Below are 24,287 nucleotides of genomic sequence, written 5' to 3' on the forward strand. Positions count from 1 at the left end.
TACATTATATACATTATATTTATATATATATATATATATATATATATATAAATATAATGGGATTGAAAATTGTATGCATATATAATTATATATAATAACACAGGCAGATAATCTATCTGTATTCATAACCTACCTATTAAACATGAACCTCAGAAAGATTAGTTCCAATTATCAATATTAGATAAGCTAATTTAAAGGTGCAATATGTGATTGTCTTCAGAAACATTTTTTGTTATACTGGTTGAAAGTCTCTTCACATCCTGATACCAATCATTAAGTTAAATGGTCTAAATGTATTTATCTGTATTTATATATTTATATATTCTGTCAAAGGTGTAGGACGACGAAATGTAAGTCCAATCAAAACACTTGGTCCAAGCATTTTAAATAGCTTTCCTACCAGCGTATGTATCTGCATACCTCTATGCACCCTGTTCGTGCTGACAGAATACATCATTAGCGCGTTCACGCACGCAGTGCATATAGATATATATAAAAGAAGTTGTTCTCAAATTGTTTAACCTCTACACCTACACAACTCGTACAGAACAGAGAGTAATTGTTCTTTCCAATAGCTTTGCTTTTAAAAGAGGCATTAGTTGTCTGAAGCCTCCCTGACAGGCCATCGCAATCCAGATGCGATCATTAGCATGCATTGGCAGCCTCCTCTCCGCATAAAGATCAACTGGGAAATATAGCCCTGTGTGAAGTCTCTCCAAGCATAACAAGAGAGCTGCTCCAACTGAACCGTGTGCAAGACTGCACCACATGTGGCCCTTGCCGGATTTCCAACCGCACTCAGAACCATCACCACACCAGTCATCCGTTTCTTCTACATTACGCAGAATAGACTGACATGTGCAACATGCTCTCTTGTCACTTGTCCATTGTGAAAGTACAAGCTCACATTACCAGACCAAGACAGACAGATCTATTGTATGCATTCCCTGATTCAGAATAAAATCATGTTGATAAGATTTAATGTAAAAAAAAAAAAAAAAAAAAATACTGTACATTTTTGTAGGTCCTCTATGCCCCGTCTCTCTTAAATGTGCAAAACACCGCATTTGAAGATTCAGTAGCAAATACCTAAACTAATGACAAAACACTCTTATAGTAGCTGATTCAGAAGTGGCAGATTGTCATAGCAAATTCAGAATTACCTCTGTTCATGAAACAGGCGTCCATAAAAGGTGTTGCTGTTCTGTTGTAAGTAATCTTAAAGATTCCTATATGGTTTTTTGATCAGAGAACGTTCACATTTTGTTAAGTATGTTGTATTATATTTTTGACAGGTCAGAGACTAAAATTTCAATGCAGTTGACAGCGACTTCCTATCCTTAAGTTCGAGATTAATGAAGCCAGTGATGATGGGTCCACTACCGTATTTTCCGGACTATAAGTCACACTTTTTTTCATAGTTTGGCTGGTCCTGCGACTTAAAGTCAGGTGCGATTTATTTATCAAATTTAATTTGACATGAACAGAGAGAAATGAACCAAGAGAAATGAACCAATAGAAAACATTACCATCTACAGCCGCGAAAGGGCGCTCTATACCGCTCAGTGCTCCTGTAGTCTACACTGAAGACATAGAGATGGTAATGTTTTCTCTTGGTTCTTGGTTCTAAATAAATGCGACTTATAGTCCAGTGCGACTTATATGTTTTTTTCCTCATCATGGCAAATTTTTGGACTGATGCGACTTATACTCAGGTGCGACTTATAGTCCGAAAAATACGGTATTTATTATTACAAAAATATAATGGTTTAAGAATCCATCAAAGCTTACCTGTATGGTATTGGTTTTATTGTGAACGATTAATCCATGCATGTCACTTTTTTTTTTTTTTTTTTCATCATCATTTTTTATAAAAACGTCATAAGTGCAATGACAGACTTCTCTCTGGTGATGTATGCCGGACATCTCTAGACATTGAATCTGCTTAAACCTCACCTCTTTCTTACAATCAACAGCAGGCTTGCATTTAGATCTGCCTCCATCCAAAAAACATCCGATGTATAGGACCAAGTCCCCACCCGGCCTTATTCAAATAGCCATTTTACTCAGATGCAAATCACTATTGGGAAGAAATAATCGAAGTAGAAAATTTAAATCGAATGTACAAGTACATAACCTTAAAAACTCATTTGAGTCTTTTTCTGTTTCTTTCTCTCTCAGGGTCCAATGGGTATGGATGGTAAACCTGTAAGTACAACATCATCGAGTTGTAAGTACAACTCCAGTCATCTGTAGGCTGATGAGTTTAACACCCTGTAACACACTGCTTATTAAGCTGTAAAAATGAAATAATAGTAATAATAATTTCTCTCTTGTTATAGGGACCTCCAGGTCCAAATGGCAGCCAGGTAGGTTTTTTTTTTTTCAAGCTGAAAGCATCTGTATTATTGTGTGTTGTGTAATTCTGTCATGGACTCATTGGCCAGTTTGTAATACATGTAAGATTTCTAACAAAGCCATAACAGCAACATCTGGTATAAACTAGCCTCACCTCCTGGTTTGTACAGCATAGGTAAACTTCAGTCTATCACCTCATTCACAAGAGTGCAATGCTGGAAAATAGTGTTTAGATCTAATTCCTCAGGTTACTCTAGGTGCCAGATGCAAAAGCTGTGCACAAGTTAAAAAGCATAGTTGTGGTGAAAATTGGTGGAGTCACAATTAACCCACTACTAAATATTAAACTTAACTAAATGTAACCCTACGTTATTAAATAATAATTTACGAAAGCAGCATTAAAGATTTTCATTATAAAATTTCTTAGTATTTATTACTCATTATCTTAGTTACAGTTTCTGAATATGAATTACATATTTAAATACATATATTATTCTATTTCACGATTATGTATTGTTTTTTAAATACATATCATTTATTACCATAAAGAATAACAAGAAAAGCTTAAATTCACTGTCTTTTCTTTATGCAAATTTGAAGACCGCTTATTGGATTAATAAAGTTAAATATCATATTTCGCAACTACATATTGCAGAGGTCTTGTGACTAAGGTTTTGCCTTAAGAACAAATGGAACAATCAAAAATAAATGGAAACTCCATGCAAAAATGTAAATTCTGTCATCATTTACTCACGTTCTTGTCATACTTTGAAGAACTCAAAAAATTATTTTGAGAATAAAGTCATGACTTAGTCTTAGCAATATGAGATTAAATTCATAATATTTTGAAACTAAAGCCATAATATTTTGAGAATAAAGGCTTAACATTATGATATCAAAGTCGTAGTATGAGAAAAAAAAGGAAAAAAAAGTCATAGCAATACGAGATTAAAGTCATATTTAGAGAACTGTTTGTATTTCACTATAATGTTTTATATTAAAAGTACCAAAAGCACAACGCTTAAAGATATTATTGGGTGGCTGGCCCACTAAAAATAATGAATGCATTTGAAGACGTGAAATATTATTTTCAAGCATACTGTCTCTGTGAGTATATAACTCATGGTATGGTATCTGCTAATAATCCCACATATATTCAAATCAGTTACCAGTGCTTCCAATCCAGGCCATTTTTATGTGCAATAACGGCTATACTCTCAAAATATTTTGACTTTATTCCCATAATTGACTTATTCTAAAAATATTTCGATCTTGTTCTTGTATTGTTACGATTTTATTCTCATAGTTTTAACTTTATTCTCAAAATATTACACATTTATTCTTGCAATCTTGTTATTTGTTTATTTACCTGGCACTAAAACACTTTTGAAACATTAAGATAAGTATATGATGAAAGAATTTATATTTTTGGGTGGAGTATCCCTTTAAGTTCAGTGTTTACTAGCAGTTACTAAGAACCCAGTTCTGCACCTAACTTCCCAAATTAAGTCAAAATGTTCTTATACCCATATATGTTTACATGGGGGAGGCCAGCAGTGCCTCCGTGGTTGATGCCTCTTTTAAAACCCATTCGAAGGGTAAACATGGGAGCAATTAATTGCTCAGAAATGAACACAAGTCTGGTGAAGCACATCAGTGGAACACAAACAGTTTTTGCCAGTTACATCAAAGTTTAGAGTCACCGGTTTAAAACACATTCAAGAGGATTTTTTTTTTGTTGCTAAAAGTGGAAGGACTAAAAGTTGAGTGTTTACTTGAAGGACCATTGAAGATTAAAGAAAGAGAGATGTGTTTTTGACTGGGCATACATGGAGAAGAAGATCCGTATAAATGACTTTACATAACAAGAGAGATGCACATCTCAACCTTATGCAAATGTTCTCCATCTGTGTGTTGGAATGACTATCATCTCATGTATCTTCTCCATCACAATCAAAGCATCAGAGGATAAAATCAAGTGATTTGTCTACTGCCGTCATTGTTGGGTCCAACAACAACACCCTCTAATCTATTAAATCTATTCAATCTCCAATCCATTTAAAAATATAAACAGTGACAGAAACTGTTCCAAGATTCCTGCTGTACATTTTCGTAACTACCCACAAATCCATGTCAACATGAACAGCACTTGGGCAAGACTCTCACGTTTAACATATTTTGAAAAATACCACAACAGCACTGCATTGCTTTTTTTTGACGAAGCTCACACTTATGAAACAGCACACAAAATTACAGTGTTTGAAGAACTGCAGTGAACACTACACCACAGAGCACGATGGAACTGTGATAATCAGAAAGTGTCTTGTTGTTTTTGCGGTCTACAGCTAAGTTTCCTGTGCAGACCGCTGTACAGAATAAAACCAGAATAATATCATCCATTCCCTCAAACCAGCTGTCCACTCGTTCAAAATTATACGCCAGAATCTTTGCTGTCAACAGGAATGGAATGCCATAACATTGTTTTATCTTTACTTTTCTATATCTTTCTTTTCATAGTTTGTGATATACTGGTTTTCATTTACTCAATCATTCATTCAAACACTTCAACCACTCAAACATCTGCCAGTCTTTTCTGAGGGTGTAAGAGGTCTGACTTGTGGTTTGCAATGGAAATAGTCTGCGTTGTTAAGAACAATTTTTAATCTGTCCCTTTGAATCTTTCTCTTCTTTTGCCAGGGAATGCCGGGACCGAAAGGAGAGAAGGTATGTTCTCCCCACAAAACATTCCTGCATGATAAATGTGCAATTTATGGAGCCATCAAGTCATAACAATGATAGATTAATTGAAGCATGTTGAGCTTGTTCCCTTTCGATACTTCACTCATACTGCGTATGGGGAAAAGCTCCTTTTTCCTCGATACTGAAGCCTTTTTTCTGCAGCGCCGGCGTACTCGCAGACAGCCGCTCTCAGCGCCGATCTCGGGCCGCCCGCTTCCCGCTTCCGGCCGCTTCTCAGCGATCTCCTGCCGCCATCCGGCGATCGTAAAAGAGCTTTTCCAGCGGTTTTCACCGCTCTAAAAGAGCGTTTCTAACGCCGTTTTAACGGCGACGGCACATGCAGAGCCCCTCTGCATGAGGACGACGGCCATGGTGAGTGTGTTTTCTGCCTGGGTAAACCCCATGCTGAGGCTGCACTCACTGAGACTTCATGCTGCTTTTGTGAAAGCATGAGTCTCGCCTCTCTGCGCTCGTGGATTGCTTTCTTTAATGAAAGTAATCCCGCCCCTCGCGCCCTCCCGTCTTTTTCCTCCCGCGAGCCGGCCAGGAAAAGACAGCGGGGAAGAGGGGCTCAGCGCCCGGATTTGGGTGAGCTCACGCCGGCTCAGCGCCGGCGTGCCTCGCCCTCTCCAATGAGAGAGCCGTCCCCTGTCCTCTTCTCATGCCCAGAGCAGCGTCCCTCGGCTGAAGCGAGCGACCTCGTCTCTTTTGGCGGATCGGAGGACGAGCCGCTTGACGACTCCATGTCTCTCGCGGCTTCTGAAACGGAGGACTGGGCCAGCGATTCTGACCCCGCCCACTTGCCGTCACTGGAGCCCATCGACGCCAGAGCTGGGATGGATGCCGAGCTTCTCCGCATCCTCTCCAAGGCCGTTGAGGAACTCCATCTGGAGTGGGCCCCCCCTGAAGAGCCGACACGCAGCAGGCTGGACGAGTGGTACCTGCCAGGACGCCGCCAGGCCCCCCGCCAGCGACCTGCCCCATTCTTCCCTGAGGTTCATGATGAGCTGACAAAGTCATGGCGCGCCCCCTACTCGGCCCGCCTACGCACTTCCTCTGCAGCTCTCAGCTCAATAGATGGCTCTCAGGAGAAGGGCTATGAGCAATTGCCGCCCCTGGACGAGGCCGTGGCTGCTCACCTCTGTCCCCCGCGGCTGTGGGGTGGAAAAATAAGAGAGCCCTTCCTTCCAAGCCCTGCAGGACGACCTCTGCCATGGCTGGCAGGGCCTACACTTCTGCGGGCCAAGCCGCTTCATCTCTGCACACCATGGCCATATTGCAGGTGTTCCAGGCAAAGCTTCTCCGTTCCCTGTGAGTCTAGCTCTAGTGAACCTGCTTTCCGTGACCTCCGCAGCGCCACTGATTTGGCTCTGCGCGCCACGAAAGCCACGGCCCAGGCCATCGGGCGATCCATGGCCAACCTGGTTGTGCTGGAGCGCCACCTCTGGCTCAACCTAACAGAGATTAAGGAGAGCGACAAAGTGGCCTTTCTCGATGCCCCAGTCTCTCCATGCGGCCTCTTCGGACCAGCGGTAGAAGGGTTTACAGAACGCTTCACTGCAGCACAGAAGTCGTCCCAAGCCATGCGACACTTCCTGCCCAAGCGCTCCACCTCTCCCCCGAGTCGCCCCAGGACTGCGCCGACTCAGCACCAGAGCAAACCTGCCCCTTCTACCCCCCAGGCGGCGCCCCCTAAGGAGCAGCACCCAGCTCGCCCCACTAGGCGCGCTAAACCGCCTAGACGTCAGGGCCCCCGGCAAAGGATTGTGCTGGACCCGACGCCCTCTAAATCCTCCTGATCGTTGGGGAAGAAAGAGGAAGGGGCAAAGTCCCGCCGCGGCCGGACCACCCCAGAACCACCCCAGAAGTCTGCTGTGCGACCTGGGCCCACTGTTGTTGCGTCCACGCAAAGCGCCGTTGTTATGGCGAACACAATAAATATTTCACATTTTCAAAAAGAGAGCAGTTTTCCTCTTCCACACTCGTCAGTGTTCAGGCCCCTAATCAGCGGTCTGCCATCCGACACTATCAGACAGATGGGAATCCGCATTCTGAACTATCTCGAAGACTGGCTCATTCTAGCCCAGTCACGAACCGAGCTAGACCACAACAGATCCGTGCTCCTGAGCCACTTACAGTGCCTAGGACTCAGGGTCAATTTCGCCAAGAGCTCACTGCTCCCCAGCCAACGTATTATGTTCCTGGGAGCAGTTTTCAACTCCGTCAATATGAGGGCGGTCATATCACCAGAGCGCGCTCTGGTACTTCAGCAGCTCGCAGCCTCTGTCAAGAACAAAGCCTGTTTCCCTCTGAAGTTCTTTCAGAGGATGCTAGGGCTGATGGCTTCCGCCTCCCCAGTTTTACAGCTCAGCCTCCTACGAATGCGGCCCTTGCAGTACTGGCTGAAACTCTGGGTCCCACCTCATGCTTGGCGGCACGGCTGCTTTCGCATCAGGGTCAACCAGGCCTGTCTAGCAGCCCTGGAGCCTTGGATGAACCCTGTTTGGTTCAGTCGTGGAGTACCCCTACAGGCAGTTTCCAGAAGGACCGTGCTCTCAACAGATGCGTCCAACCTGGGTTGGGGTGCTCTGTGCGAGGGCAGACCAGCCTTCGGTTCGTGGTCACACGAAGAAAGCCATCTCCATATCAACTGCCTCGAGATGCTGGCAGTAGAACGAGCCCTTCAATCCTTTCAGGCAATCTTGGAAGGGCGCCACATCCTAGTCCAGTCGGACAGCATGACAGTGGTGTCCTACATAAATCACCAAGGTGGCCTTTCGTCCAGCCGCCTCTGCGCACTGGCAAAGCGCCTCTTGGAATGGGCATTAGGTCGACCTCTTCGCCTCAGAAAGCAACTCTCATTGCCCAACTTATTTTTCAAAGGAAACAGATGCGCTGGCCCACAACTGGCCCAGCCTCCTTCTTTATGCTTTTCCCCCGATCGCTCTGATCCCTCAGGTCATCAGACGAGTCAGGGAAGACAGACACCGAGTCCTCCTAGTGGCCCCACTCTGGAGGACCCAAGTTTGGTCCTCGGAGCTTTTCGGGCTTTCCATGAAAGCCCCATGGCCGATCCCCCTGAGGCGGGACCTCCTCTCTCAGGCGAACAGGACAATCTGGCATCCACAGCCAGAACTCTGGGCTCTGCATGTATGGTCCCTCGATGGGAGCCTCTGAGCCTCCCCGGGGACGTGCTACACACCATTGCTCAGGCAAGAGCCCCGTCTACAAGACGCCTCTATGCCCAAAAATGGTCAGTCTTTGCTGACTGGTGCTTAGCACAAAACAAAGACCCTGTTGAGTGTGATGTATCTCCGATACTGTCATTTCTCCAGGAGCGTCTAGAAAAGGGTCTCACCCCTTCCACACTCAAAGTTTACGTAGCAGCCATTGCAGCATTTCATGCTCCTATTGCTGGCCAATCAGTGGGTCGAAACAGCCTCATTGTGCGTTTCTTGAGAGGTGCTAGGCGGTTGCTAGGCTTTGAACCGCTGCGGTCAGCTGACCTTCGGCCCCTAACGCTCAAAACCGCTCTGCTACTTGCTCTAGCATCGGTCAAGCGTGTTGGCTATTTGCAGGCCCTCTCGGTGAGCCCTGCATGCCTTGAGTTTGGGCCCAATGACTCTAAGGTCATTTTAAAACCCAGGCATGGCTACGTACCTAAAGTGCTCTCGACGCCATTCAGAGCACAGGTAATTCCCTCTCAGCTCTGCCTCCGTTGTCAGGTGAGCGAGAGCTGGATTTACTCTGCCCAGTGAGGGCTTTGAGAATTTACATTGAGCGGTCGCAGCCGTTCAGGCAATCTGACCAGCTTTTTGTCTGCTTTGGTGACCGCACCAAAGGGTCTTCGGTCTCAAAGCAACACCTCTCGTGTTGGATAGTTAAAGCTATCGCTCTATGTTACTCCTCTATGGGCCTTGAGTGCCCCATAGGAGTTAGAGCCCACTCTACTATGCCGTGGCACGGCGTGGTTGAATTCGTTCCCCATACGCAGTATGAGTGAAGTATCGAAAGGGAACGTACTCGGTTACGAACGTAACCTCGGTTCACTGAGATACGGAACGAGTACTGCGTTATATGCCGTGCCACGAGGCTGCGGGTTCAGTGTCGTCGCTTCAGTCGTATGACCTGATTTCCTCTGGCAATTGCCTGCTTATATAGCCATTCGCCCCGCCCATTTTGTCGGGCTTTGGCGCTCTGCATCGCCACAGGCTCGCGCAGCTACGCAGCGCTGTCATTGGTTTAAAAAAGTTTACAGATTAAACCAATGGCAGTGCAGTTGCACTGCGTTATTGAAAAAAGGCTTCAGTATCGAGGAAAAAAGGAGCTTTTCCCCATACGCAGTACTCGTTCTGTATCTCAGGGAACCGAGGTTATGTTCGTAACCGAGTACGTTACTTCACTATACTTTCAAATAAACTTATTCATAAGTAAGAGCTAAGAGCTGCTCTCTCCACAGGGTGACCAGGGAGACATGGGTCCCAGGGTGAGTGTCACAAACATCTAATATCATACTCAGTCTCTAAAGAAGTCTCTCTGTCCTGATTGTTCTGATCTGAGGATGCCTCTTGAACTGCAATTCAATTAAAGCCATTTCCTTCCAGATGGCAGGGCTTGGCTCCTAGCAGTTTTACATTATGGTGTTAACAGAGGTAAAATCTGTTAAACTCAAATTCAAATTACAACCTCAATGTGGTACCCATCACTGTACCCCTGCCACCACCGAAACCGTGAGCCTTGACAAATCAGGAATTTACCAGTGAAGATTGCACCACTTTTCTATCTATATCTACTTGAACTATCATTTAAATCATTTGGCTCCCTATGCTTCTTTTCCACCATACCTCATGACCATTCAGCACAATTAGAAACACGTGCTTTGGCTGCTCTCTTTCTTTATGTAAAGAACATATGTTGTATGCGCTACACTGTTTTTGCTTCATGGCATTAGTCTGACTGGTGAAACATGAACCAAATCACTAAGAGTGGGGACATGAACAGTCAGGAAAAGGAAAACAGCCTCTCCCATGGGCTGTTTTCTTCTTTTTGTGTGGATGTGAGAGCCAAATTAGTGCTTTTTCAACTGCAGTTAGCAGGAGGAGTATGACCCCTTGAAATCCATTAAAGCTCTCATGGGACAAGGACCCCTTGACCTGGAAGTCGATTAAAGCCATGTTTCCTTCCAGATGGCGAGACTTGGGTTTGTAGTGCAGGTGGATAGTTGACCTTATGCTTACTCCTGACTTGTGACTTTTGCCCTTTGCCGAGAAAAAAAAGCAGCAGACAGGACTCACAAAGTAGTCTTTGTGGCATCTGAGGAGGCCGAAAATAATGTTCTGCAAAAACGTATGCAGGGTTGTGTGCTATACAGAACTGAATTGAGAATGCTGTTTAAATTCCAGTTTGGTTCCTGGATTAGATTTTTTTTGTAGCAAACAGGATGCAGCATTACAATTAATTGAATTTCAAAGAAACTCACATATCTTTAAATTAGAAAAGCAAAGTTTGTCAAGAGGAAAAGGAACTTTGCATGTTGACTTGATAAAGCCTCGTTTAAATTTCTGGAGAAATAAAAATTCTAAAAGTCTTGGAGCTTGAAGGTTTATAGAAATCACATCGTAGATACTTAACACCCAGAATACCTCTAAAAGCCATCTAGCAACCACCCAGAAAACAAGAGCAACCAATTAAAAACTCCATGGCAATATCTTGGGCATCATGAAGATCACTTTAGCATTATGGTGGCAAGTTGTAGTGGGTGGGCAAGTACCCGTTTTCTGCTGAGAGGTAGAAATGTACTTTAGCCGTGCTGTTGTTGTTCACTACAGCATTTCAATACAGTTCCTGCAGAGTACGTTTTTGTGCACAAACAGAAAAGAAGCCCTTGGCAATCTGTGAGAAAGAAAAATCATGAAAAAGTTTCTCCTGGGAAAAAGTAGCCTTTCTTTATGAATCCGTTGCAGGCCTATCTAACCGCAACTCTAAACATAAACCTCATCGCCATGTGCGCCCATTGAAAGTTAATCATATCCAGAAGGTGTATTTGGGCTTGGTTTCTTAAAACAGAAGAATAGCCAGAATATCACTCACAGGATTCAATTTCAAGTTTAAGCTCCGTTCTGCACAGAAGTACAATACAAGATGTCATCCCCCTCCAGTTTATGTATCGTAACAGTGTCATTCTCCGGATCATCTCCTCTTTCTCACTTATGTCATTTCCTGCCTCCGTTTTCTTCTATATGACCTCTGACCTCCCAGGGACCACCGGCCTACACTGCCTCTGCAGGCCTGCTCAGTAATCAGATTCTCACGGTTAAGGTTTGTCCTTCTTAGCCTATCATCCCTTGTTCATGTTCACAAACATGTGTGCCTTCATACCTTACTTCATTTCACTTCGTTTTTTTCCACTTCTACTTTGTTCCCACAACCCTTTACGCTGAGGGAAGATGGTGCAGGCTGAATATCTGGTTCTCCAGCTGTGATTGCTCGCATCTCTGCTTTCTTTCTTATTCACTCTGTCCATCTTTCTCATTACCTTTCCTCTGCTGTCAGATAGTCTTCTCTCACTCTGAGCATGGCTTTCTCTTGGCTACAGCTGACCACACTTTTCACAGGCATCTAAAAAGACTTGTGCATGCATTGCTGCTTTTCTAGTTTTCTCCATTTCTTGTGTCCTTGGCCTCAATTAGCTCATCTGGCAGTTTACAATGTTGTGCATGCCTGTTTTGAATTTCAAAGAGAGGATAATTGTTGTGTTTATTGACAAAAGAAACGAAAACATGTTTGAAAGACCACAGCAAATAATCAAGCCAAAAAAAACCTTTTGCCTTTTTTAGCCATTAAAGTGTCTTGCATTGTTAATTGAGAATTGTTTTTGGAACAGACATTTCTTCATAGATATCTGGTCCTTGAATCTTAAAACTATTTTAGCATTTGCCACAACCAAACTTACAGTTTCAGTATGTTCTTTCTGTAGGGTGATCAAGGTCAGGCTGGACCCCCAGGTCCCCCAGGACCTCCAGGAACACCTGGTCCCAGAGGGCCTCCAGGAAACACCGGCAGAGATGGGCCGCAGGGCCACCCAGGAGAACCAGTGAGACACTCTCTTTCTATCTCACATGGTCTCGTGTGCCTGTGTCTGTACTGAGCTCACTCATTCTACAGCTGTTGTGACTCATATATGGGTCACACTGTGCTGAAGACCCTGCTCAGAAGACCAGGTGCAGCTTCTCACTGAGCTGAACCCTGTGTTGGGTTCAGACATACTGCATCTTGGCAGATGCTCCCATATCACAGTGACTTGGTTTTAAAAATACATGACTGTTTAAGACAGGTAGCTGTAGAATACATCATTGAGTGTATTGAGTAGGGTTCTTGTGCATTGCTTTGAGGTTGCTGTTGTGTTCTTGGTTATTTCTTGGGGGAAAAGGCTGTGAAACACCAAGTCAATGGTCTGCTGTCAGCTAATGCTGACCCCATTTTTGCATGTGTTCTGCACTGCTGGTACTAGTAGCACCACCATCAGCAGTTCTTTAGTTGTTTGAGCATGTTGAATTGGTGAGATCGACCACTCTGATTGGCTGTGAAGCTTAGCAAACCTAAAAAACAACAAAAACAACCTAAAGTGACTAAAACAAGCAAACAACAAAGACACACACAAGGCTCTTCTAATTTTCATAATGACATGGCCATCTAGTTCTTTGCTGTCAGCTTGGTGTGTCACAGCCTTAATCCAAGTACAAAGAGCTCAGCCCCAAGTTTCTTTAATATTACCTAGTCAAGGCCTCCTTATAATCCTCAACTTTGAAAAGACTTGCTTTAACAATATAGGTTTATAGTTGTTTCATCTTCCATCACCTCAAAAATAAGAAGCCTCCACATGCTGTTCACAGTAATGCATTATACAGTATAACAGTCTGAGGTGGGATACTTAGTGATTGAGTTTGTAGCTCCAGAGTATCTAACTATGATGCTTTATGCATTTGTAGTAAACTCCGAATGTTTTACTTTAGCCAGTTTATCCCAACATATGTTCTGCACTTTATTTTCTTTTTAAGACTAACATCTTATCCAAATAAAGAATGGCGCTATGATGAAGGGCAAAAAATCTCACCCTGCTCTCTCCCTCATATTGGGAGCAGATGTTCTGGGGTCAAGAAGCTCAAAGGCCATTTCCTGTTATTGTATCCCAAATTGGGGTATGCCTAAGTGAAACCACCTCATTAGGCCTGATGCCATGCCTTGTCCTTCTCAGAAGTGCTGTGGAACATGACAAACAGACATGGTACTGTGGCACATATCAAGACATTAGATGTTTCTGTTCAGTGTCTGCAGGAATACACAAAGATGTACAAATTAATTAGATTTTAGGCAAATGTTATGCAATATTTCTTAAGTGTCGAATCCGTAGATAGTTTGAATACATCCTTGGAAGCTTACATGACGACTGCCAGAACATTCTGAAATAGATGTTTAAAAGGCCATTGTGTGGTTGTTTACTGTTGTTTCGGTGAATTCTAAAGTTACACTCCCATTAGCTGAATAACCTCATCTGTGTTTAGAGAACCTTTATCACTTTAGGGCTGCCATCTGTATCACATAATTTAGATACACTTGGATAATTTTGATGATTAATTTGATTGAAAAGAAAAAGATTAGATTTAAATACTTATACTATAAATCATAGATATAAAAAGGTCTAGCATTTAGTGGACAGTCAACAACCTGTTTCTTTAAATAACTCATATGTTATGTTTGCTCTCTAAATAACAGGGTGCTCCTGGAAAAGATGGAAATGAGGTAGAAACACCCCCCACCACCACCACACACACACACACTATTTTTTATGAACTCATATTTTATTATTTATCTACAACTTAGTATCATATTAAGTAATATTGCTTAAATGAGATTGACTTATGTTATATCTTAATAACATTTTCCCTACAGGGACCAAGAGGGCCACCAGGCATGCAGGTAATATACATGTGTGTGCCTACGAACATATGTGAATCACATACAGTGGTCCCTTAAGTATCTGGACTCTTCAGCCAGAATTAAAAATGCATGAATGTTGCTTTGATATTAAAATAATCAAAACAAAAAAAAAATCAAATCAAGTGGAAAATAGTACAATTAAATGCTTAAAGCAAAACACAAAAAAGTACTAGAAGTACTAAAGTACTAGTTTCAAATACTAAAATGATAGATATGTCATTTGAAAATAAGAAAAACGTATTTGGACCTGTTAATCATTATTGGTACCAGTTTGATAAAAGAAGTTTAAATAAGTAAGTAAATAAATACAAATAAATAAATGATCAAATTGATGTCATCAGAAGGCAATGTCATTCCTGAGTGCAAACAGATTTTCAGATTTTGATTAATGATTACCAAGACAAAGAGGTGTGTTTATAGTTTTGGAGGCCATAGTGCTGTCTGTGGGGCCTCCTTGGTAGAAATTGTGTTCCTGGTCCCCACGCAATTGCACACGCTACTGCCAAATCAACAACAAAAGAAAATTCTTGTGGATTTACTTAACAGATTAATTATTATCCTCAAGACTAGCAATGTGCACTAACAAACTCCGACATGTTGATGTCAGTGCAGATTTAAGTATTCAGAATTGTCCAAAGACTGTTTATACATACATGTAACATTCACTACTATTTATTTGCCAACAAAATAAATATCCATTGTTTTCTCTAAAGGGTATGAATGGTGTCAATGGAATACCTGGCCCACAAGGCCCTGTAGGGCAAAAGGTTAGATTTTCACCCTCTTTTTCTGTTTTCTTACACACAAAGACCACCTTAATTATTATGCAGTTTTTTGGTATATAGGGGGATAAGGGCACCCCAGGTACTGAAGGGAAGAGAGGGATTGATGGATCCCCTGGCATGAAGGTAAGCTGTCTGTTGAGAAGCTGGTAATCATAATAAGAAGATGGAGTTATAGTGTTTAAGAGATGTAGTCGCATTAAGGTCAGTTTAATGAGTAAGTGCACATATTAAAACGATACAATATTCCTGATTCCTTAGGGTGAAAAGGGAGATGTTGGAGATCCAGGACCCCAGGTGAATATTTAACCAAATCTTTCATTCATTACATTTCTTTTTGATCATCATAGATGGTTGACAGTCATTTTCGTCTGTCTCTCTCGCAGGGTTTGTCTGGAGAGAAAGGAGCTACTGGCTTCATAGAGAATGCTGATCTGGCTGTTAGACTAAAATCTCTACAGGTACATTTCAGTTAGAAAATTTACCTTTCTGTTTTCTTCAGTAATTACTCTATGTGTTGATATTTTGTTTGTACCAATAGGGGCCTCCAGGCCCTCCAGGGGAGCAAGGGCCAAAAGTGAGTTATTAGTTTACACTGAACTACACTGTCATACATCAATTACCATTGCTGGGACACTATACAACTCAGATATATCGCAAACATGTCTGTAACAGGGAGAAATGGGCTTACCTGGAGCACCAGGACCTGAAGGAAAGCAGGTTTGTTCATACACAGTCTGATTATACTTAGTTATACAAGTGTACTCAATAAATAGCTTGATGTTTCATCCAGGGCCATAAGGGAGAGAGAGGTGATGCAGGAGAGCCTGGAGCAGCAGGAGCCAGAGGGGAAAAGGGTGAAATTGGGCTAACAGGGCCTTCAGTGAGTATTACCAACAATCAACATGTCATGTTTATGGCAACCCTCAGGATCATTATATATGTTGATTTGTTGTGGCATTTTAGGGGGAAGCAGGGCGAAAGGGAGATAAAGGAGACTCTAGGCTTGAGGACAGTCTGGTGAGTTTAAAACACACACATTTATATTTAGATCCTATGTTATCCAGATGTAATTTAATTGGATTAATTTTGACAAACTCTCTTGTAGGCCCAAATTATCTCTATGCCTGGCCCACCAGGGCCACCTGGACCCCCTGGGCCTGCCGTACGGAATAGTTTAATACTTCCTTACTTGATTTTTGATAAGATAAAAAAAAAAAGTTTAGAAGCATTTTGTCAAGGAAAGCTAAGAATAGTTGACTTATTTTTTTTCCATTTAATTTCTTTCAGGGATATCATGGATTGCCTGGACCCAAGGTCAGACTCTGAAACACTGTTGAAATTTGTTGTCCATGGGAACTGAAATATTTAACATAAATCTAACAAATTTAAATGTAACACAGGGAGATCCTGGTGAGTCAGTTAAAGGAGAAAAGGGTGATGCTGGAGAGAGAGGTCCACTTGGGCAGCGGGTAAGATTTGCTGCAAAAACCAATATGCACAAACCACTTGTAGATATATGAAAAGGCTGGTTTGATACAATTCTGCTTGTTGTGCTTAGGGTCTTCAAGGCTTTCCAGGGTCTAATGGCTTGGTAGGCCTGCCAGGTGCAAAAGGTGATAAGGTGAGTTTTTTTGTACCTTAAAAAGACAAGTTAACAAGTAGTTATTTGACTACAAATAACCTGTTACTGTTGTTTCTTTTGCCATCGTGTTTTGTTTTCAAGGGGAAGCAAGGTGAACCAGGTTTAGATGTAAGTAATCATTATGCTGTTAGTTATGTACTGTTAAGTATATGAAGCCTTTTCTTACTGAACTTGGCTTTCCTGTGATAGGGTTTCCCAGGGTTTCAAGGAGAAAAGGGCGACAGAGGAGACAAAGGGGAGAAGGTTAATGATTTTTATTTATTTATTTTGTTCATTTCCAGTGATTACATTTTGTATGCATTTAATAAGGCTTAGTGTAATAGGTTTGTACGCTGTGATGAATTATAAAATAACTTATGGTAAGATTTTAAAATAGTTTTGTCTTAAAGACCAATATATTTTATTGCCATAATAATTTATATGGTAAAATGTTGTGTAATAAGTGGTTTGACTACTTCATTTCCCTTAAATATCCGTCTAGTTTGAACTTGCCGCTTGCTCGCAACTGCTGTCTTCATGGAAGCTTTGCGTTTAAATATTTCAACTCAAATCAATATTTTGTCAAATGATATACTTATGTGTCAAGTAGGCATGTAATAAATGGGATTTTGAACTCAGCCGTTTGTTATCGCAGAATAACCCCCTTCAGTTTTATTCAAGACCCTGATGTTGGGGGTTGTTCTGCCATACCATTCGGATGGATGTACATTCTCGGTTACATATATGGTATTTTATTTTAAAATAAGTTCTTTATGCTTTACTAGTACAATCTGACCAGCTTTATTCAAAATAGTTTCATTTTTAAGCATACCTTTCCACTGTGCTCTTCATGCAGGGTGAAAGAGGCTCAATAGGAAAAAAGGGTCTGAAAGGACAGAAGGGAGAGCAGGGACCTCCAGGGCTTGATCAGCCTTGTCCTGTGGTATGTCATAAAACCATGTGAATGTTGTTACAATGTTATTTTTTTTTTTTTTCAATGCAAGTGTATGGCAAAGTCAGCTTTGTGTGCGTGCATTGAAATAATTTTCAACAGATAAAATTTGACATGGTTGGGTTTCACTGACAGGACACCAGTTGGTTTAGAGAACATGGTGGGGAGGCAAGGGCTCCATCAGATGCCCCCTGCCCTTTGGTACAGTATTTTTTTTCATGTGTGCCCTCATCATTTCGATATTTCCATCCTGGTGCTTGGGGTTCCCTTGTCCACACCCATGAGATCTGACTCTCAGGATGGCTTGGCATAGACCAGAGATTTCTATCATTTCTATCAATGCAAAGTTTTGCCCCATACACAAATTAATTCTAATCAGAGACAAACTGCATATTTTCAAAATTGGCAACTGGCAAGTGTTAAGGAAGCATCTTGTCAACCATGTTGTCATAACATTGACTAAACCCTAACATTACAATTTTATTCTCAATTGTTTTTATTTTAAAAACACTAAACAAACCACACTTTTCTACTTTGAAATTCACAAGTTACTTTTTACAAGATTCAAACTTGCAATCAACCAGTCAGAGTAAAAAATAAATAAAAAAAAATGTAGGTGGTCTGATATTCACCAATCACATGATGAACCAAGAAAGAGGCTACAACAAGTGGTGCTGGAGTTTTTTTTCCCCACACACTTGTTGGTTTCGTTAAGTTGCAAACCTAAAACCTGAATTATGACATAAAATATATAAATACTAATAGTTATATTAATTTTATTCATAATAGGGCTGTCACTAACGATTATTTTGGTAATCAAGTTATCAGTCGATTATTCTGATGATTAACTGAGTAATCTGATATTTTCTGTGGTAATAAAAATAGACCTAGGTGAACAATAGACTTTAAAATGACTTAAATTACATAGTAGGAATAACAATTGGTTCAAATAAAATATCAAAAGCAAGTAATCGCATTGTTTTATTGAACAAAACATTTAGCATATTTGGAAAGATTATGTATTCTACTGTGTTGGTGGAAGTTTGTAAATGATTTACCTTATAAATCTGAATGGTGCACATTGCTCCCAGATGAACATTATATAATTAACTCAGACTCACAATAGGTGATTCCATTAGAGTACTCGATTTAAAAAAAGATTGTATTTTAATATCCATCCATCCATCATCTTCCGCTTATCCAGGGCCTGGTCGCGGGGGCAACAGTCTAAGCAGAGACGCCCAGGCTTCCCTCTCCCTAGCCACTTTTTCCAGCTCTTCCGGGGGGACCCCGAGGCGTTCCAAGGCCAGCTGGGAGACATAGTCCCTCCAGCGTGTCCTAGGTCTTCCCCAGGGCCTCCTCCCGGTGAGACGTGCCTGGAACACCTCCCTGGGAAGGCGTCCAGGAGGCATCCGTAATAGATGCCCGAGCCACCTCAGCTGGCTCCTCTCGATGTGGAGGAGCAACGGCTCTACTCTGATCTCCTTCCGAGTGACCGAGCTTCTCACCCTATCTCTAAGGGAGCGCCCAGCCACCCGACGGAGAAAGCTCATTTCGGCTGCCTGTATCCGGGATCTTGTCCTTTCGGTCATGACCCACAGCTCATACCATAGGTGAGAGTAGGAACGTAGATTGACTGGTAAATCGAGAGCTTTGCCTTACAGTCAGCTCCTTCTTCACCACGACAGATCGATACAGCGACCGCATTACTGCAGAAGCTGCACCGATCCGTCTGTCAATCTCACGTTCCATCCTTCCCTCACTCGTGAACAAGACCCCAAGATACCTGAACTCCTCCACTTGAGGGGCAGGAACTCTCCACCAACCTGAAGTGGGCAAGCCACCTTTTCCGACTGAGAACCATGGCCTCGGACTTGGAGGTGCTGATTCTCATCCCAGCCGATTCACACTCGGATGCAAACCGTCCCAGTGCACGCTGAAGGTCCTGGTCTGAGGAGGCCAACACGACAACATCATCCGCAAAAAGCAGTGACGAAATCGAATGGTCCCCAAACTGGACACTCTCCAGCCCTTGGCTGCACCTAGAAATTCTGTTCATAAAAATTATGAACAGAACCGGTGACAAAGGGCAGCTCTGCCAGAGTCCAACATGCACCGGGAACAGGTCTGACTTACTGCCGGCAATGCGAACCAAGCTCTTGCTCCGGTCGTATGGAGACCGAACAGCCCTAAGTAGGGAGCCGCCGACCCCATACTCCCGGAGCACCCTCCACAGGTTGTCGCGAGGAACACAGTCGAATGCCTTCTCCAAATCCACAAAACACATGTGGACTGGTTGGGCAAACTCCCATGATCCCTCCAGCACCCTGGAAAGGGTATAGAGCTGGTCCAGTGTTCCATGACCGGGACGAAAACCACACTGTTCCTCCTGAATCCAAGGTTCCACTATCGGCCGAATTCTCCTCTCCATTACCCTGGCATAGACTTTCCCAGGGAGGCTGAGAAGTGTGATCCCCCTATAGTTGGAACACACTCTCCGGTACCCCTTTATGAAAAGAGGGACCACCACCCCAGTCTGCCAGTCCAGAGGTACTGTCCCCAACCGCCATGCGATGTTGCAGAGGCGTGTCAGCCAAGACAGCCCCACAACATCCAGAGACTTGAGGTACTCGGGGCAGATCTCATCCACCCCCGGTGCCTTGCCACCGAGGAGCTTTTTAACTACCTCGATGACTTCAGCCCGGGTGATGGACGAGTGCTCCTCCTCAGTCCGCTTGACCTGTCAGCTGCCTCTGGAGTCCCACAAGCCATCCAGGCCCGATAGGACTCCTTCTTCAGCTTGACAACATCCCTTACTTCCGGTGTCCACCACCGGGTTCGGGGATTGCCGCCTCGACATTACGGCCACAGCTCCGAGCAGCCGCAGCGACAATGGAGGGGGAGAACATGGTGTTTGTTAGGGACAAACCGAGGTTAGCACAGAAATCCAATAACAGAACACCGCTCTGGTTCAGGTCAGGGGGGCCGTTCCTCCCAATCACGCCCCTCTAGGTGTCACTGTCACTGCCCACATGAGCGTCGAAGTCCCCCAGTAGAACGACGGAGTCTCCAGTCGGAGCATTTTCCAGCACCCCTCCCAGAGACTCCAAGAGGGCCGGGTAGTCCGCAATGCCGGTCGGCCCGTAGGCACAAACGACAGTGAGAGACCTATCCCCGACTCGAAGGCGCAGGGAAGCGACCCTCTCGTTCACCGGGGTGAACTCCAACACATGGCGGCTGAGCTGGGGGACTATTAGCAAACCCACTCCACACAGCCCTCCGCCTCTCACCATGGGCAACTCCAGAGTGGTAGAGAGTCCAGCCTCTCTTAAGAAGTGGGGTTCAAGAGCCTAAGCTGTGCGTAGAGGTGTGCCCGACTATCTCTAGTCGGTACCTCTCGACCTCCCGCACAAGCTCAGGCTCCTTCCCCGCCAACGAGGTGACATTCCACGTCCCTAAAGCCAGATTCCATGTCCAGAGATCGGGTCGTCGGGGGTCTCACCTACGACTGTCGCCTGATCCACTATGCACCGGCCCCTTACGCTCCCTCCTGCAGGTGGTGAGCCCACAGGAGGGCGGCCCCACATCACTCCTTCGGGCTGAGCGCGCCCAGACCCCATGGGGGAAGGCCCGGCCACCAGGAGCTCGCATACGAGCCCCAACCCCAGGCCTGGCTCCAGGGTGGGGCCCCGACTGCGCCATGCCGGGCGACGTCACAGTCCTTGATTTAAATTTTGACATAAGGGGTTTGTGAACTGTTCTTAGTCTGGCCCGTCACCAAGGACCTGTTGGCCTTGGGAAACCCTACCAGGAGCATATAGACCTCTCCTTGAACTGTCACCTTATTGTGGTGGAGAGGTTTGAGTACCCGAATAATCCTGGGAGCTATGTTGTCTGGGGTATTTTAATATAATTTGTATAATTTCATTAAGTGAGAAGCCTATATTTATTTATTTAGTGTAGACAATATTATTAAGTAAAGCAAACTTTTTGCTGAAATATTCACAACATTAATGCGCAGTTTATCTGTCGATCAGATGCTTGTGAAAGTTGCATTTGTTACTACAATAACAGGAAGATACAAAAATATCATGATAGTCATGTTAACGAGAAAACAGCAATTATTATGTTGAGATCAGGAGAAATTAAGACAAGAAAGAAAAATAATAATCCATATTTTTCAGTCTCACTAATCACTAACTTGTTGGTTCATGTACTATGGAAGCATATGGGTAGCATTATTCAATTTGGGATGTAATATGCAAAATGACAATGTAATATGTAAAATGGCAATGCATTTCTGTATTTACATTTACATTTTCCAATACATTTGTGCAACGTTTGGTGCAAAATGAAAATGAAAATTAAATTACATAATTTTAATTTGCAATTTCCTACACCAGTTTTATTATGTAAAATGAATATTAATTTTAACGCTTTATAAGTTGCAAAATTTAAATGAAAATGTATTAAAGGAAAATAATTAGACATGTCTAACATGTTCAAGCAAAAACTGTGGCAAAATGATCATTTAAATGCTATTTTTCTTAAATGCATTAACACTCACAGTCAAGACACTTACGATTGCATTTTCATTCAATGACCCGCAATGAATGTAGCAAAATTCAAAGTGCACATTGAAAATGCATTCCGAGCCGATCACATCTCCGCCCCCTCCCGCCCTGTCAATCACTGCTTGAACAAGGCGGGCTTACAGAAGGTCAAGAGACTCGAGTGAGAGAAAATGGACAAGACAGTTGGCCCGTGTACGTTTTGATCATTTCGGTTTATGGCTTCAATATTTCATTCGCACTTGTGGGCGTAGCTGAAACGCTGCTTTCATCTGATTGGTCGAATCGCTCCGCCTTCAGCTCGGTCTTTTTATTCTTTCAGGCAGAATAAGAGTCAGTGCGAGTGAAGCACTGTAATGTCTGAAACCACCGCTCACTGTTCATTAGCGTAATATTTGAATCAGATGTAGCTGGGCACATAATTCGTGCTGTTGAGACCTGCAAATTATTTCTAGGTTGTAGTATTGTATGAATATTGTCCCACTGATAAATACAGTGCAAATAGTTCTCTCTCTTTGGATAAAAGTGAAGTGGAAATAAAAATCAATAATAGACTGAACAGTTCCATGTCTGTAACATTTACCACTCTCATCTTTTTAGTCATAAGGCACTAGGTATGTGTGTGTGTGACATTAATAAATAATTGTAAAAAATAATATAGTTAAATTTCTAAATAAAAATAGTAAAATTAGCTCTATGCTGCTCAGTGCTCATGCTGCTCAGTGCTCCTGTAACCTACCCCAGAGCGCCCTCTCGCGGCTGTAGATGGTAATGTTTTCTCTTGGTCCTGAATAAATGCGACTTATAGTCCAGTGCGACTTATATATGTTTTTTTTCCTCGTCATGACGTATTTTTGGACTGATGCAACTTATACCGAAAAATACAGTTAACATTATTATTATTATTTATTATGAGAGTAATTGATACAGGCTAGAACTTAAATGTTTCATCCAATTCAGCTCAGATCTTCAGACTCGTCTGACTCGTGTTGCTTGGCCAGACTTACCTTTCCAAAAAATCCTATTTAATTTAATTTCATAAATTTAACTATATTTATTTCCACTTCACCGTTATCCAAGGAGACAGAACTATTTGCACTGTATTTATCAGTGGGACAATATTCATACAATAATTTAATGGGGTCTCTTGCAGGTCTCAGCAGCACAAATTATGTGCCCAGCTACATCTGATTCAAATATTTCGCTAATTAACAGTGAGTGGTGGTTTCAGACATTACACTGCTTCACTCGCACTGACTCTTATTCTGCCTGAAACAATAAAAAGACCAAGCTGAAAGTGGAGCGATTCGACCAATCAGATGAAAGCAGCGTTTCAGCTCCGCCCACAAGTGCGAATGAAATATTGAAGCCATAAACCGAAATGATCAAAATGTACACGGGCCAACTGTCTTGTCCATTTTCTCTCACTTGAGTCTCTTGACCTTCTGTAAGCCCTGCCTTGTTCACGCAGTGATTGACAGGGCGGGAGGGGGCGGAGATGTGATCGGCTCGGAATGCATTTTCAATGTGCACTTTGAATTTTGCTACATTCATTGCGTGTCATTAAATGAAAATGCAATCGTAAGTGTCTTGACTGTGAGTGTTAATGCATTTAAGAAAAATAGCATTTAAATGATCATTTTGCCACAGTTTTTGCTTGAAGGTGTTTCCGTAATCATTTCCCTAATCATTTCCGTAATACATTTTCATTTTAATTTTGCAACTTATAAAGCGTTAAAATTAATATTCATTTTACATGTTAAAACTGGTGTATGAAATGGCAAATTAAACTTATGTTATTTAATTTTCATTTTAATTTTGCACCAAACGTTGCACAAATGTATTGGAAAATGAAAATGTAAATACAGAAATACATTGCCATTTTACATATTGCATTGTCATTTTGCATATTACATCCCAAATTGAATAATGCTACCCATATGCTTCCATAATGTACAGTGGACTAGTTGACCATCCAGAAAACATAAAATCTCTAATTCTAACTACAATATAAGTGCACTGAATCTATGCCTTGCCCTATGAGATTATAGGTCACATGAAATAAATAATAATACCCACCTGGCATTGTGATCTTGTTCATCTGAGCTGTAATTAGTGTGACATTGTGAATATGTGCTGTTGGTATTTACTGCCAGAGGTGTTCCTCTGTGGGTAAAGTCCAATATATACTTCGGTTTTTAAACATACACAATTTGTTTTGCACTAATCAGTTGGGCCGTTGTTTCACAGTGAAAGCTAAATTA

At 42.6% G+C, this 24,287-nt stretch overlaps 1 protein-coding gene across 3 annotated transcripts in view; it reads left to right on the plus strand.

Annotated features, from left to right (window-relative positions):
* The window catches only part of col23a1b (collagen type XXIII alpha 1 chain b), a 101,372-nt gene that overhangs the window by 75,139 nt on the left and 1,946 nt on the right, over positions 1-24,287 (plus strand). The window contains exons 6-29 of one of the 3 annotated variants that reach the window (XM_026234495.1): positions 2,182-2,208; positions 2,343-2,369; positions 5,056-5,082; positions 9,557-9,583; positions 11,356-11,415; positions 12,074-12,190; positions 13,870-13,896; positions 14,047-14,073; positions 14,808-14,861; positions 14,940-15,002; positions 15,138-15,173; positions 15,263-15,337; positions 15,418-15,453; positions 15,552-15,596; positions 15,670-15,759; positions 15,843-15,896; positions 15,985-16,041; positions 16,167-16,193; positions 16,280-16,348; positions 16,438-16,500; positions 16,603-16,629; positions 16,711-16,764; positions 17,357-17,443; positions 17,588-18,655. In XM_026234495.1, the coding sequence (XP_026090280.1) occupies positions 2,182-2,208; positions 2,343-2,369; positions 5,056-5,082; positions 9,557-9,583; positions 11,356-11,415; positions 12,074-12,190; positions 13,870-13,896; positions 14,047-14,073; positions 14,808-14,861; positions 14,940-15,002; positions 15,138-15,173; positions 15,263-15,337; positions 15,418-15,453; positions 15,552-15,596; positions 15,670-15,759; positions 15,843-15,896; positions 15,985-16,041; positions 16,167-16,193; positions 16,280-16,348; positions 16,438-16,500; positions 16,603-16,629; positions 16,711-16,764; positions 17,357-17,443; positions 17,588-17,743 (1,332 nt within the window). In that variant the 3' untranslated portion in view covers positions 17,744-18,655. Of the gene's footprint in view, positions 1-2,181; positions 2,209-2,342; positions 2,370-5,055; positions 5,083-9,556; positions 9,584-11,355; positions 11,416-12,073; positions 12,191-13,869; positions 13,897-14,046; positions 14,074-14,807; positions 14,862-14,939; positions 15,003-15,137; positions 15,174-15,262; positions 15,338-15,417; positions 15,454-15,551; positions 15,597-15,669; positions 15,760-15,842; positions 15,897-15,984; positions 16,042-16,166; positions 16,194-16,279; positions 16,349-16,437; positions 16,501-16,602; positions 16,630-16,710; positions 16,765-17,356; positions 17,444-17,587; positions 18,657-24,287 lie in introns of those variants that run through there. The other 2 variants (XM_026234496.1, XM_026234497.1) reach the window with 2 other exon arrangements.

This window comes from Carassius auratus, chromosome 46 (assembly GCF_003368295.1).
Source record: "Carassius auratus strain Wakin chromosome 46, ASM336829v1, whole genome shotgun sequence".
Taxonomy (NCBI): domain Eukaryota; kingdom Metazoa; phylum Chordata; class Actinopteri; order Cypriniformes; family Cyprinidae; genus Carassius; species Carassius auratus.